Source organism: Neodiprion lecontei, chromosome 4 (genome assembly GCF_021901455.1).
Source record: "Neodiprion lecontei isolate iyNeoLeco1 chromosome 4, iyNeoLeco1.1, whole genome shotgun sequence".
NCBI classification, from domain to species: domain Eukaryota; kingdom Metazoa; phylum Arthropoda; class Insecta; order Hymenoptera; family Diprionidae; genus Neodiprion; species Neodiprion lecontei.
The window spans coordinates 22,208,804-22,224,860 of NC_060263.1; the positions used below are offsets into that span (position 1 = coordinate 22,208,804).

Below are 16,057 nucleotides of genomic sequence, written 5' to 3' on the forward strand. Positions count from 1 at the left end.
TACAGACAACAGTTCCATTCATAGTATTTTATATTTTATTCCAAAACATTTGTTGCAATAAATTATTAAATATTTGCATTATAGGTGGTTTCTGGATCGAGACAACTTGTACAAATAAGTTTCTGCCGGTTTGAGATATATACTGGAAATATGTGAGAAAGAAGAAAACTATAAATGTACATAACATGGGTTCGAGGAATTGAGTAGTTACGTTTCAGGTCTCTTCACAGCTTCAACATTTCTCTGCACTTTCTGCAGTAGGTGAAGTATGCAGCGATTGCGCTTCCTAGACCAATTCAGAATGTTTAACAGTAGTAACAAGGCCAACAAATTTATTGCCTCACAGCGCTTCTTGACTCTAATGCTACTATTGCTATTTACACTTTTTACGTGTATAATATTTCCTTTCGTATACAAGAGCAACCCCATGATTAGGAAATACTGTCACCGGTGATAGAGAAGGTTTCACGTTCAGAATGGTGTGACAAAAGTGAAATTATTTGAACCAAAATAAGAGTGGAACAGATATTTTGAAGAAACTATTGATTTTTTCCCGTGTTCGGGATTATTTGAAGAAAAATGAGTAATATTCTGTGATAAAATTCGTAGAAGAATTACGAAAAACCTGGGGGATCACTGACGATTATTATTTGAGTATTACCGATTATTGAAGCAGATTTTTCCTTCCCTGTATAACAGTCCACATTACGATCTTATTGATTGCAGCAATCTTTCAGCGCAATTAAGACACATAGTTGAGTCAAGAATCGTGAGAAGTAAAGTTCAGTGAGGATAATTGAAGAAATAATGTAGTGATTGTTTGGTTCCCGATTCATTAGTTACAAAGTTAGTGAAATAACACATCTTAACTGTACGGGTTAATATCCTAATAATTTTCTAATTTCTTTTTCAAGATTTTCCCGCCGAACTTGACTCTCCTCACGTGTTTTCACTACCCTCAGCGTGACTTCACCATTCATAAGTTCTCTTTCACCAAGTATCACAACCAAGGGTATACTGTTCTCTTCGCAATGTTGCAATTGTGCTAATAACTTAGGACTCTTTTTATATGATTGCTCTGCTTTCAGTCCAGCCTCCCAGAGATCTGATATGATTCGCATACGCTCCTCATGCAGATTCTTTTGTGCACTAGCAACGTAAACCTCGACTTCTGTAGTGCGCACCTTTTCTCCTTTAGTAGCTAACTTAGCTTCAATAACGCTGAAAATTCTCTCAACACCAAGAGATACTCCAACACACGGTACTGCTTTGTTCTTCGAATCAAACATACCGACCAAGTTGTCGTAACGGCCGCCTCCAGCTACACTTCCGACACCGACTCCATCACCTTTAGACAAATGTAGAAAAATTGTAGAAAATGAAAAAATTTCTATCAAATGAGGAAAATTTTGAGGACATGAGATTGAGGTTTGTTGGATCACAGCCTTATTGTAAGGTGAGTGAAACGTCACTGTAGAATTTTTTCCAGAGTTGTGAATAAAAAAAAAAAAATAAAAAATGGTAAGCAAAGTTGCTCTATTGAAGATCTCATCTTGGCATTGAATTACTTATACTCTAATGAATATTCATACATAGGCATATAAGAATTTGAAAGAGAACTGTACAATTCAAATGGCTTACCCAGACAAGACAGTTAGTCTGGTTAATGAACCTTGAAGAGGCTGACCGGCCAAGATCGGTTGGCCGTCCGAAATGATTGAACTGTTCCACCGATTAATGATTGAAAGAATTTTGAATAAAAATTGAATAACTCGTTTGCCGGTTCTCCAGCAATTTTGAATGGATGACTTGGTTTGACCAGTTAAGCTGGATAAATTGTACAGGCCTATCCTGAATATCTTAATTTATTTACCAGTCAGGATTGCTTCATAAATAATGCCTGTGTAGTAATCAAGTCCTCTGGCTAAACTTAAATCGAAGACTACTTTGTCAGTGATTTTATAGATGTCACAATACTTTAGCAACAGTTCCATTGCTTCGAGGCCGCTGACCGCGGCGGGTTGTTTCATTAATATTTCGTCTTTTCTCAGTTCATGAATTAATTCATTACCACCTTGCCGGGACACGTAGCTACCTATCTTGTCGGCAATATCTCCATCTAATTGCTTTTCTTCAATCATTTCTTTCCGCACTTCGTCCCAAGGACTCTTATCCAATTTATCTACAGCTGAGCATATGGCACGAAATTTTTCGTGCGGCACTCCACATGCTGCAAATATACCATCAAGCAGAGAACGGTGGTTCAACTTTATTTTATAAGGACCTAAATCTAAGGATGTTAAAGCCTCGGATATTACTCGAAGACATTCAGCATCTGGAAGCATTGGGTCATATTGTCCAGCTATATCAAAATCCTGAAACAGAAAGATTTATCACATGTCTCAAGAGTAATTTGAAGTTTAAAAGGACACGTAACGACTTTTGACCTTGAAATCAGAACTTTAGGAAAAGTATGAGCATTTCCATCGTTTTATTACGACTATCTATTCTGAACGCAATTGCATTTTCATTAAAAGATGTTGATTAGACAAGATTAAAATTTTTGCTGTTGATTTTATTACGAGATAGTCGCACGTTGAATATCTATCAAATTTATGACTTCGTAAACTTGCATAATATTTCTGTAAAGGGTGGAACCAAAAAATTTCAATTATCAACGAATATTTTAAACTGGGAGATATAAATTTGAAAAATTTGTGATTTCGAAAAATTAACGACGGAGCCAGGAATCGAACCTGGTATCTAGAGATGCTTGACCAGAGCCTTATTTATAATAATATTAATATAATAATTGTATAACTATTCTCAAGAATCTAAACTGAGACTCTTTCATATCACTTTGGTTTCTTTAAAATGATCATTTTTCCAAGATTGTGCAACTGTTGCCTATCAACAATAGTAATACCAAATTAACTGTTAAAAATAAAATCGTTTTCAAATCAACTAGATTTCTGTATTTTATGAACGTTATTTTTAAAATGAATTATACAGACTGTACTTATTCGAGTGAAAGTTTGTTTAATAAGCTTGTTCGCATACTTACGCACTGATAGAATTCCCTATATCTTCCCTTAGTCATAGCTGGATTATCTCTACGATAGACTTTAGCGATGTGGTATCTCTTGATCGACGACACTTTGCCCATAGCTAGATATCTGGCAAATGGAACCGTCAGATCGTACCTGAGAGCTAAGATTTCACCTCCTTGATCTTTCAAGTCATAGATGAGTTTGGCATCTTCCCCATATTTTCCGGTCAACACTTCCTACAACAAAATCACTTCAGTATTATTATTATATCAATGAATGATAAAGCAACGAATTAGAACCAAATAATTTTTGTAAGGAAATTGGGGTGAAGCGACAGTTTGCTACCGTCGTCATATCAACTAAAAATAGTAAATCATGTATTCTTATTTACCTTTAATTCAAATATAGGAGTGTCGATAGTCTGAGCTCCATGGCGCTTGAATACTGTGGCCACTTTCTCTAAAACTCCCAACCGCAGAGCCATCTGTTCCGGGTTGTAGTCTCTGGTGCCTTTGGGGGTTTTAAGGATAAGTTTCTGGGGTCCTGCATTATCTACACCCAACTGCGCCTTCAATTCTAACAGTTTGGCTACCTCATCTGCTATCTGAAAATATCGAAGCACATTATTTGGTCAGAATGTTTACAGAAAATCGATTTAGAACAGGTCGATTGTTCAACACTGTGGCTTTTAGATCTGTGGTAGCTCAAGAGATCTGATACCGATCTATGCACATGTTCTAATTTTCGAAAGATTGAATGTTCTTTACTTGATTTAGCTCAACTAATCTTGAGGCAGAATGGGAAAGATGGAGCAGTCACGTACCTGCGGGGCACTGACCGTGGTCGTTGAGCGACATTGCCGTATAGGAAGGATGACATTGATGCGCGTCAGACGAAACATGGCACAAGACGAGATGGAACCAGAACCAGAATGAAATAGAAAAGTCCGCCTCAGTGTTGATTACTCTATTACCCGAAACACGAGATACAAGTTAGCCAGCCAGCATAAAACTGCCACAGAGTAGATCATAGACTTTTATGATATTTCAATGAGCTATTTTGTAAAGTATAACGTTAAATGAAGCAGAGTTTGGAGGTATATTAACTTCTGTACAATATATCCAGTGATAATAGATGGATGAACAGAAATTGACTGTAACGATGCGTGTTTACAAAAAATCATTACTTGATAATTTTAGGATTGTCTGAACCACCTTAATGAACCACAGTAAACAAAACACACTATACATCTTTGAAAAGCAAATTGATTGATAATCATTCTAAAATTGAAAAATAATGAATTTCTTCCTGATGTTTTGTTACAGTAACATTAGCAACTTCAGCCTCGTCTGACGAAATAATTTTACTTTCCCTTGTTTGTAACTGGTCAGCATTTTACGCCAAACTTTCCTCTCTGATGGTGTTGTATGAGCATTCAAGTGCATTAAAATCGCAAAGAATCAGGGGAGAAAGTAAATTAGATTGAATGAGATTCAGCTTACAGATCAGTTGAAAATACCCAATAAGTCTTCAAAGAAAATCAACGCAGGTTTGTCTTTGACAAAATTTCTTAAATTATTTATTACTCGTTCAGATGTGATTCATAAGAACTAGTCTGTGGCAGCCTTGCAAGCGTGCAACAGCTGTCTCACCTTTTTATCAATGTTTTTAAGGCTGTCGTTATTACCGCAGTAAGTCAAGCGATCAACTTTCTCCACCAAAGGAGTAGTAAAATCAAGTAAAGGAAAATCCATACGTTCGGTATCGGAATAGCTCTTTATATTATCAAACCATCTCTTCAAATGCGGTAAGTTAGACAACTTGCTATGCGGATAATTTTTACAGATGGTAAAAAGCTTGACGTCCTTTGATGTCGGACACCAACCACAAACGTAGCTGACGTCTGCAAATTCTTCATTTAGCTCAGCTAGCTCAGAATTTAAATTTATCGAGTCTGGTAGTCCCTGAGAAACGAAATACATCTCAGAGGGACAAGAATTACTAACATGATGTTTTATGTTTGGACTTTGCCAAATATTTAGTTTTAAAGTTGATAACACAGTGAGGAATGAAAAAATGTTTAAATAAATTTTATTTCTGTATGACGAGTAACCTTACATGTTTGAAAGATTGACTGCAGTAGAACATCGATTATCTTATTCAATTGAGACCGGGACTAGTTTGAATTAGCAAAAGTTTGGATAATGGAACAGTAATATTACATGAAACGATACTGCACGATAAAGATAGTTAGATCAATACGCACATATGTTTACATTATTTTTATACACCTACTTTTACTTTAACATACGTCAAATTATTCTAATTACCTTTATAAGTGAAGTTAATCGAAAGTTAAATTTAACATAAAACTGTAAATGGACCTCTACGATATATTTTTCATAAGACTGTGTTTATTTACTCCAATATTTCAGGGTTTCGTTCAGACAACAAAACGTTGGGATACAGTAATCCATGATTCAGATAACGGATGTGCTACTGAACTTTAAATCTCAAAATGCTGTAAAAATCAAATTGAGATTAAGAATTGTGAGCATGACGAGTATTTGAATAAAAATAATTTCCTACATGCTAGGACATCAAAATTTTACAGTCACCTCAACAAGTCATATTCATATTTCTATTTGGATTAAATGACACCGTTGTGTGACAGCATTCAAACTTCGATTAGCGAAGTTTTCAAAATTTCGATAAGACTGTAAAGAGTGTTAGAGATTCACGTCGGTGAAACAATGTTATTGTTGGGTTATGAACGCTCCCAAGCAAATGTTTCTGTCTGATGAAATACACCAAGGAACTACCTCATGCGGTGATTAATGAGGTCAACAAAGGACGCGATAAACGTTTCCGTATCTAAAGGAAAGTAATTGGTACAGGAGCGAAGTCGCGAAAGTTAAAGACCCTGAAATCGGACAGTTTACAACCATATGTCCAACACGTCGTGGAAACAGATCCCGAATTTCTTACTTGCATACTGCAGATCCAAAGCTCAAAATTACGTACCTTCGTACTGTCTGCCTTAGTGGTTTTCAATTTACGTACAACTTCGCCCTGATCCTTGATCTGTTCCATAAGGTTTGCTCTTATTTCGTCAGCCATTGTAGACCACGCGGTATTCACCAATGTTGTCCTAGCCTGGCGTACAAATGCGTACTATAGATTGGCGCCGCTGTCCGCCACAGGAGCGATGACTAAAGAATGTAAAGACAGTTGCCCTAATGGGCTTTGGTGTGACGACTGCAAATCGTCGTGCGCTTGCGCCCCCTGAGATGTTCCAACGGTGGAGTTGAGAACTTATTGCAGAACATCAGAGAGTTACCGATTTCGACATGATGCTGGCTGCATTCACCTTCCCACTAACACAGTCTTCGCAACGGTGAGCCCAAGCCAGTACTTAGCCTCTGTGGACTTACCGACTTGTCAGCGATACAAGAAATTATTAATGAGAATAAATTTCTTCCTAAATTCGTAGCAAAACAGTGATTTAATAAAGTATAGGTACCTGAGAGAAGAATGTGTACATATTTATATCAGATGTAATAATGATGCAGAGACCAAACAGTACACATGTATATGCTGTCCTAGTACGATATTAATATATATGATCCATTTACGATTAATACATGATGCATACCATAAATTACATAATTTTCCGGGAGACAAACTAGATTATCTACAATAATCGGCTATAATACGAAAGCAGAAGAATTATTCATTTCGAAATAGAATTTTATTTGACACGCGCTAGATGTATTCCATAACATTAATATTCATAATTATTCCAACAACTTTTCATTTGCTCTCTCGATATTGAATTTTCGCAGGCATAGGATCGAAACGCTGTTTTAGCTAGTCGCAAGTGAAGTATCTACGTTGGGTAAAGAAGCAAAGTTGTTTTTCGAGAAGTGTTCGTATGGAAAAAAATTCAGAGTAACTGTAATACATCACGAAAGCGCTAATTTTGATCGAAATGAAATGGATGCTCCGTATATGAGACAGTATTTAACGCAGTGTCCTGATTTGAAGACCTAAACAGGTGATTACCGGTGATTTTTATTTATTTTTTTTGATAGGGAGATCTTATACGGGAGATCAACGGGAGAGAAGATACGAGGAAAAAAGCACCTGCTGAAAAATGTCGAAAACACAGGTTATCGTTTTTTGGCTGTAACTTTCGATGCGTCGATCGCAGCGTATTGGGACTGCGCCCAATCGATTTCTCTCGCAAAATTACGTCGGAACAGTGCCACAATTAATTTATTCCAGCACTTTTGAAAATCGCGAAAATTTTTGCCAAATATGCAAAGGGATTATTAGCCTTACTTTTCTTTGGGGCAAAAAACTTTTGGTCTCAGATTCGATTTAAATGACCCTTATCTGACCAATTGGACCCTCAGGAACTCAGAAATCGCAGCGAAAAGAGCGTAGGTCCAACAGGAAAGAAGTTACGAAGGAAAATGCACCTGCTTAAAAATGTCGAAATCTGAGGTTCTGGTTTTTTGGCTGTAACTTTTTATCCGCTGCTCGCAGCGTATCGGGACTGCGCTTAATCGATTTGTCTCGCAAAATTGCGTCCGAATAGTGCCAGAAAAAATTTATTCGAGCACTTTTCAAATATTAATCCTCACGTAATATTTTTGATGTGTTCTGATACTGAAAATATTTATTGCTATTCCAGGTACAACCCGAGGTGGCTATCGGTGGTTGTTCGAGGTGGTTGGCGATTGTTGGAGGTGGTCGGAGGTGGACGAGGACGAGGACGAACTGAACTGAGTCTCAAAGCTCTGTTGACATAAAAGCAGCTATTTGATAGAAATTATAGTTTATAGTTTACACAGCCCATTGCATGATATTTCATTACAAATACATATGTTTCAATGTATTTAGGAATAATTTATCAAATAAACGATAAAATTGATGCACCGGATCATCGTCGACTTTAACTTTTGAAATGTCCTACCATTTCCGAACACCTCCAACCATCCTATTTACCTACATTACCAGATTAGCTATGATATGAAAAGAGAAGAATTATTCATTTCGAAATGGGATTCTATTCGACGCGCGCTCGACGTATTCCATGACATTAGTATTCATAATTATTCCAACAACTTTTCATTTGCTCTCTCGATCTTGAATTTTCATAGGCATAGAATCGAAACGTTGTTTTAGCTGGTCGCAAGTGAAGTATCTGCGTTGGGTGGAGGAGCAGAATTGTTTTTCGAAAAGTATTCGGATGGAAAAAAATTCAGAGTAACTGTAATACATCACGGATGCGCCAAGTTTGATTAAGATGAAACGGATGCTTCGTATATGAGACGGTATTTAACGCTGCGTAGTGATTTAAAGACCTAGAAAGGTGATAGGGAGAGAAAGAACGACGCTTCTTAACATTCCGAGTGTATTTTAACACACATTTGAAAGATACGAGCGAAATTTTTCATCATCCAACAAGCCGAGCCGATCACTGAAGAATATATCCTCAGTCAACGGCTGACCATCGAAGGGCCTGGCCGCTTGAGTCTGGAATCGGCAGGAGAGATGAAGTGCGTATTTCTTGTATGAAACGTGAAAACTAAAAGCATTATACATCATATCATATCATCATACATCGTACACCATACATCATACACCATGCATCATACATCATACATCGTACATCATACATCGTACATCATACCTAGTATCAAAGTTCGAAACCATAGTTTGGATGTCGGGCGTTCAGAAAGTGACGTCAGCAATTCAAAATCAGCTAGCCGAATTCCTCAGTCTGGAACGAACCGCGCAGTAGAGCGGACGGATGAGAGGCGCGCTCCGCAAATTTCGAGTACCGGGTTCTCAACCTCCCGGATCCCGCGCTTCGGGTCCGCTACGTATTTCGAGTACCGGGTTCTCAACCTCCCGGATCCCGCGCTTCGGGTCCGCTACGCGGTGAAACTCGACTTCCAGGATAAGCGCTCCGTGGTTCCTGGTTCACGTTTACAATAAATTATTTCAATTCGTTTTTCGCGCAACCCCAAATTCGGTAGCTGTCAGTCCGCTAATAAAATTTCTCGACTTCCAGGATAAGCGCTCCGTGGTTCCTGGTTCACGTTTACAATAAATTATTTCAATTCGTTTTTCGCGCAACCCCAAATTCGGTAGCTGTCAGTCCGCTAATAAAATTTCTCGACTTCCAGGATAAGCGCTCCGTGGTTCCTGGTTCACGTTTACAATAAATTATTTCAATTCGTTTTTCGCGCAACCCCAAATTCGGTAGCTGTCAGTCCGCTAATAAAATTTCTCGACTTCCAGGATAAGCGCTCCGTGGTTCCTGGTTCACGTTTACAATAAATTATTTCAATTCGTTTTTCGCGCAACCCCAAATTCGGTAGCTGTCAGTCCGCTAATAAAATTTCTCGACTTCCAGGATAAGCGCTCCGTGGTTCCTGGTTCACGTTTACAATAAATTATTTCAATTCGTTTTTCGCGCAACCCCAAATTCGGTAGCTGTCAGTCCGCTAATAAAATTTCTCGACTTCCAGGATAAGCGCTCCGTGGTTCCTGGTTCACGTTTACAATAAATTATTTCAATTCGTTTTTCGCGCAACCCCAAATTCGGTAGCTGTCAGTCCGCTAATAAAATTTCTCGACTTCCAGGATAAGCGCTCCGTGGTTCCTGGTTCACGTTTACAATAAATTATTTCAATTCGTTTTTCGCGCAACCCCAAATTCGGTAGCTGTCAGTCCGCTAATAAAATTTCTCGACTTCCAGGATAAGCGCTCCGTGGTTCCTGGTTCACGTTTACAATAAATTATTCCAATTCGTTTTTCGCGCAACCCCAAATTCGGTAGCTGTCAGTCCGCTAATAAAATTTCTCGACTTCCAGGATAAGCGCTCCGTGGTTCCTGGTTCACGTTTACAATAAATTATTTCAATTCGTTTTTCGCGCAACCCCAAATTCGGTAGCTGTCAGTCCGCTAATAAAATTTCTCGACTTCCAGGATAAGCGCTCCGTGGTTCCTGGTTCACGTTTACAATAAATTATTTCAATTCGTTTTTCGCGCAACCCCAAATTCGGTAGCTGTCAGTCCGCTAATAAAATTTCTCGACTTCCAGGATAAGCGCTCCGTGGTTCCTGGTTCACGTTTACAATAAATTATTTCAATTCGTTTTTCGCGCAACCCCAAATTCGGTAGCTGTCAGTCCGCTAATAAAATTTCTCGACTTCCAGGATAAGCGCTCCGTGGTTCCTGGTTCACGTTTACAATAAATTATTTCAATTCGTTTTTCGCGCAACCCCAAATTCGGTAGCTGTCAGTCCGCTAATAAAATTTCTCGACTTCCAGGATAAGCGCTCCGTGGTTCCTGGTTCACGTTTACAATAAATTATTTCAATTCGTTTTTCGCGCAACCCCAAATTCGGTAGCTGTCAGTCCGCTAATAAAATTTCTCGACTTCCAGGATAAGCGCTCCGTGGTTCCTTGTTCACGTTTACAATAAATTATTTCAATTCGTTTTTCGCGCAACCCCAAATTCGGTAGCTGTCAGTCCGCTAATAAAATTTCTCGACTTCCAGGATAAGCGCTCCGTGGTTCCTGGTTCACGTTTACAATAAATTATTTCAATTCGTTTTTCGCGCAACCCCACATTCGGTAGCTGTCAGTCCGCTAATAAAATTTCTCAACTTCCAGGATAAGGTTGCTGGGTGAGTAAAACACTTTTATAATATTTGATGGCAATTGTAATTATATTTCATCTGAAATATTACAAACTTGTCACATTTACAATAAATTATTTCAATTCATTTTTCGTGCAAGCACATATTCAGTAGCTATAAATAATCTTGTACAATTTATTATATTATTAATTAATTGATTAATTACATTGATCCTTACACAATATTTTTGATGTGTTCCTATACTAAAAATATTCATTACTATTCCAGGTATTACCCGAGGTGGTCGGAGGTGGACGAGGAGGAGGACGAGCTGGACGAGGAGGAGGACCAGGTGGACGAGGAGGAGGACGAGGTGGACGAGGAGGAGGCGGGGTGGGTCGTGGGAGAGGACCTCTCCTCTCCTCAGAGGAGGGGAGGGGGAGGGGCAGGGAAGGGGGAGAGGTGGGCGGGGAGGGGGAAGGGATGGGAAGGGAAGGGAAGGGAAGGGAAGGGAAGGGAAGGGAAGGGAAGGGAAGGGGAGGGGAGGGGAGGGGAGGGGAGGGGAAGGGGGGAGGGGGGTGGGAGGCGGGAGGGCGGGAGGGGGGTGGGAGGCGGGAGGGCGGGAGGGTGGGAGGGCGGGAGGGAGGGAGGGCGGGCGGGCGGGCGTGTTCTGCTCTATTAACTCTAATGGGCTTGCACTGACATCCGTCCCCTCCTTCCTTCCCCCCGCCCTCCCGCCCTCCCTCCCTCCCGCCCACCCTCCCTCTCTCCCTCCCACCCACCCGCCCTCCCTCCCTCCCTCCCTCCCTCCCCCCCCTCCCTCCCGCCCCCTCCCCGCCGCCCTCCCCTCCCCTCCCCTCCCCTCCCCTCCCCTCCCCGCCCCTTCCCTTCCCTTCCCCCTCCCCGCCCACCTCTCCCCCTTCCCTGCCCCTCCCCCTCCCCTCCTCTGAGGAGAGGAGAGGTCCTCTCCCACGACCCACCCCGCCTCCTCCTCGTCCACCTCCTCGTCCACCTGGTCCTCCTCCTCGTCCAGCTCGTCCTCCTCCTCGTCCACCTCCGACCACCTCGGGTAATACCTGGAATAGTAATGAATATTTTTAGTATAGGAACACATCAAAAATATTGTGTAAGGATCAATGTAATTAATCAATTAATTAATAATATAATAAATTGTACAAGATTATTCATAGCTACTGAATATGTGCTTGCACGAAAAATGCATTGAAATAATTTATTGTAAACGTGACAAGTTTGTAATATTTCAGATGAAATATAATTACAATTGCCATTAAATATTATAAGAATATTAATTAATTAATAATATAATAAATTGTATAAGATTATTTATAGCTACTGAATATGTGCTTGCACGAAAAATGAATTGAAATAATTTATTGTAAATGTGACAAGTTTGTAATATTTCAGATGAAATATAATTACAATTGCCATCAAATATTATAAAAGTGTTTTACTCACCCAGCAACCTTATCCTGGAAGTTGAGAAATTTTATTAGCGGACTGACAGCTACCGAATGTGGGGTTGCGCGAAAAACGAATTGAAATAATTTATTGTAAACGTGAACCAGGAACCACGGAGCGCTTATCCTGGAAGTCGAGAAATTTTATTAGCGGACTGACAGCTACCGAATTTGGGGTTGCGCGAAAAACGAATTGAAATAATTTATTGTAAACGTGAACCAGGAACCACGGAGCGCTTATCCTGGAAGTCGAGAAATTTTATTAGCGGACTGACAGCTACCGAATTTGGGGTTGCGCGAAAAACGAATTGAAATAATTTATTGTAAACGTGAACCAGGAACCACGGAGCGCTTATCCTGGAAGTCGAGAAATTTTATTAGCGGACTGACAGCTACCGAATTTGGGGTTGCGCGAAAAACGAATTGAAATAATTTATTGTAAACGTGAACCAGGAACCACGGAGCGCTTATCCTGGAAGTCGAGAAATTTTATTAGCGGACTGACAGCTACCGAATTTGGGGTTGCGCGAAAAACGAATTGAAATAATTTATTGTAAACGTGAACCAGGAACCACGGAGCGCTTATCCTGGAAGTCGAGAAATTTTATTAGCGGACTGACAGCTACCGAATTTGGGGTTGCGCGAAAAACGAATTGAAATAATTTATTGTAAACGTGAACCAGGAACCACGGAGCGCTTATCCTGGAAGTCGAGAAATTTTATTAGCGGACTGACAGCTACCGAATTTGGGGTTGCGCGAAAAACGAATTGAAATAATTTATTGTAAACGTGAACCAGGAACCACGGAGCGCTTATCCTGGAAGTCGAGAAATTTTATTAGCGGACTGACAGCTACCGAATTTGGGGTTGCGCGAAAAACGAATTGAAATAATTTATTGTAAACGTGAACCAGGAACCACGGAGCGCTTATCCTGGAAGTCGAGAAATTTTATTAGCGGACTGACAGCTACCGAATTTGGGGTTGCGCGAAAAACGAATTGAAATAATTTATTGTAAACGTGAACCAGGAACCACGGAGCGCTTATCCTGGAAGTCGAGAAATTTTATTAGCGGACTGACAGCTACCGAATTTGGGGTTGCGCGAAAAACGAATTGAAATAATTTATTGTAAACGTGAACCAGGAACCACGGAGCGCTTATCCTGGAAGTCGAGAAATTTTATTAGCGGACTGACAGCTACCGAATTTGGGGTTGCGCGAAAAACGAATTGAAATAATTTATTGTAAACGTGAACCAGGAACCACGGAGCGCTTATCCTGGAAGTCGAGTTTCACCGCGTAGCGGACCCGAAGCGCGGGATCCGGGAGGTTGAGAACCCGGTACTCGAAATACGTAGCGGACCCGAAGCGCGGGATCCGGGAGGTTGAGAACCCGGTACTCGAAATTTGCGGAGCGCGCCTCTCATCCGTCCGCTCTACTGCGCGGTTCGTTCCAGACTGAGGAATTCGGCTAGCTGATTTTGAATTGCTGACGTCACTTTCTGAACGCCCGACATCCAAACTATGGTTTCGAACTTTGATACTAGGTATGATGTACGATGTATGATGTACGATGTATGATGTATGATGCATGGTGTATGATGTATGGTGTACGATGTATGATGATATGATATGATGTATAATGCTTTTAGTTTTCACGTTTCATACAAGAAATACGCACTTCATCTCTCCTGCCGATTCCAGACTCAAGCGGCCAGGCCCTTCGATGGTCAGCCGTTGACTGAGGATATATTCTTCAGTGATCGGCTCGGCTTGTTGGATGATGAAAAATTTCGCTCGTATCTTTCAAATGTGTGTTAAAATACACTCGGAATGTTAAGAAGCGTCGTTCTTTCTCTCCCTATCACCTTTCTAGGTCTTTAAATCACTACGCAGCGTTAAATACCGTCTCATATACGAAGCATCCGTTTCATCTTAATCAAACTTGGCGCATCCGTGATGTATTACAGTTACTCTGAATTTTTTTCCATCCGAATACTTTTCGAAAAACAATTCTGCTCCTCCACCCAACGCAGATACTTCACTTGCGACCAGCTAAAACAACGTTTCGATTCTATGCCTATGAAAATTCAAGATCGAGAGAGCAAATGAAAAGTTGTTGGAATAATTATGAATACTAATGTCATGGAATACGTCGAGCGCGCGTCGAATAGAATCCCATTTCGAAATGAATAATTCTTCTCTTTTCATATCATAGCTAATCTGGTAATGTAGGTAAATAGGATGGTTGGAGGTGTTCGGAAATGGTAGGACATTTCAAAAGTTAAAGTCGACGATGATCCGGTGCATCAATTTTATCGTTTATTTGATAAATTATTCCTAAATACATTGAAACATATGTATTTGTAATGAAATATCATGCAATGGGCTGTGTAAACTATAAACTATAATTTCTATCAAATAGCTGCTTTTATGTCAACAGAGCTTTGAGACTCAGTTAAGTTGGATCTCGATTTTTGCCATCGTATGTAGGACATTGGGTTACAAGAACAAATGCGAATTACGAAGTACTCCGTATTAGAGATAAGGATATTTCAGTTCAAGTATACCTATACACAGAAATCCGTATGTGAATGTACTAAAACCTCTGTGTTTATTGTAAAAATCTAGTTTTAAATATGTGTACATATGTATATACACATGCATAAGTATACATATACATATATACACATGCATGTACATAAATAATTCCCAAGAAATCAGAAACACTCACAACTTGTCGCAAATAGAGTAAAACGTAAGGTTAATAATATACAAATTACACAAGCGCACCATAAAACGTGGCAAGGGCAATCCTAGCGCAGTGATTGTATAAACTGAAGAAATATACATTGACATATACATGATATAAATTAATAGTCTAGAAAAGAGTATTTAGAGAGCTTATCTAATTCCGATCTTGTCACAATAGATCATTAACATAATCAATATACGGTTAAAGCTGTATTAGCTACATTCACTATTAGAGATAATATTATTTCTCCATTTTTATAGTTATTTAATTTCTTGTACAATAATTTTTCAAATTTCACCACAAAATGCCCAACGAGTTCTCGTGCTGCAAACACGAGTCAAATTACCTTACAGATGGCATTACATTGATTTTTGTCTTCTCGCGTCGAGTTATAAATACAGAGAAATCTCAATGAGAGCTCATTTCTATAAGATTTATTGTAGTATTATATTCGTAGCTGTACCTGTTATTCTATATTATATACTGTCCTAAATTTTAAACACACGGCACAACAATGGCTGAAAGCACAATGGCAAGAAGAGAGGAGCAATTGCATCTTAATCAATCTTTTCTTCTTTACACGTAGCACAGCGATGTCACGTCGGAGGATATGTACTAGTGGATCACTAGGTGGGGCACAGAACTGAAACATAATTATGTTAAAAATCTTCAACATCTCTTACAGAAAGTAGGTACGTTGCCAGACCCTATATATCAACAATGAATATTCATAGAGGCTATATTCATAAATACTTACAAAAGTAAGCTAATATTTTACCCGCAATTGCTTATTACTGATAACTTGATATGATAATATCCCCTTCCCACCCCTCCCCTCCCCTCACACGACCCACCCCGCCCTACCTACTTCTGCTCCTACTCCTACTCCTACTACGACGACTACTCCTATTCCTACTCCGACTACTCCTACTCCTAATCCCACTCCAACTCCTATTTCTACATCTTCCCCTGATCCTACTCCTGATGCTGATTCTACTTCATCAAATATTGTAAAAATGTTAAACTCACCGAGCACGAATCCTCGTCCTCCACCTCGTCCAGCTCGACCACCTCCAACCACCGCCAACCACCCCCGACGACCACTGCTAACCAC

General features: G+C 39.8%; 1 protein-coding gene across 5 annotated transcripts; it reads right to left on the reverse strand.

The window, feature by feature from the left end:
* Window positions 1-12: 12 nt before the first annotated feature.
* LOC107221786 (histidine--tRNA ligase, cytoplasmic) lies at window positions 13-6,274 on the reverse strand. Of its 5 annotated transcripts, none has more exons than XM_015660914.2 (6): window positions 6,075-6,274; window positions 4,703-5,014; window positions 3,442-3,654; window positions 3,065-3,286; window positions 1,874-2,375; window positions 13-1,348 (listed from the first exon to the last, which is right to left on the reverse strand). In XM_015660914.2, exons 1-6 carry the CDS (start codon window positions 6,168-6,170, stop codon window positions 879-881), a joined length of 1,815 nt encoding a protein of 604 aa, XP_015516400.1. In that variant the 5' UTR covers window positions 6,171-6,274; the 3' UTR covers window positions 13-878. The 5 variants fall into 5 exon arrangements, with proteins under 5 accessions (XP_015516400.1, XP_046593744.1, XP_046593745.1 ...); XM_046737788.1 differs by lacking the exon at window positions 4,703-5,014 and adding an exon at window positions 3,874-4,016 and having other exon boundaries at window positions 6,075-6,230; XM_046737789.1 differs by lacking the exon at window positions 6,075-6,274 and adding an exon at window positions 3,874-4,016 and having other exon boundaries at window positions 4,703-4,841.
* Between the last annotated feature and the right edge of the window lie 9,783 nt (window positions 6,275-16,057).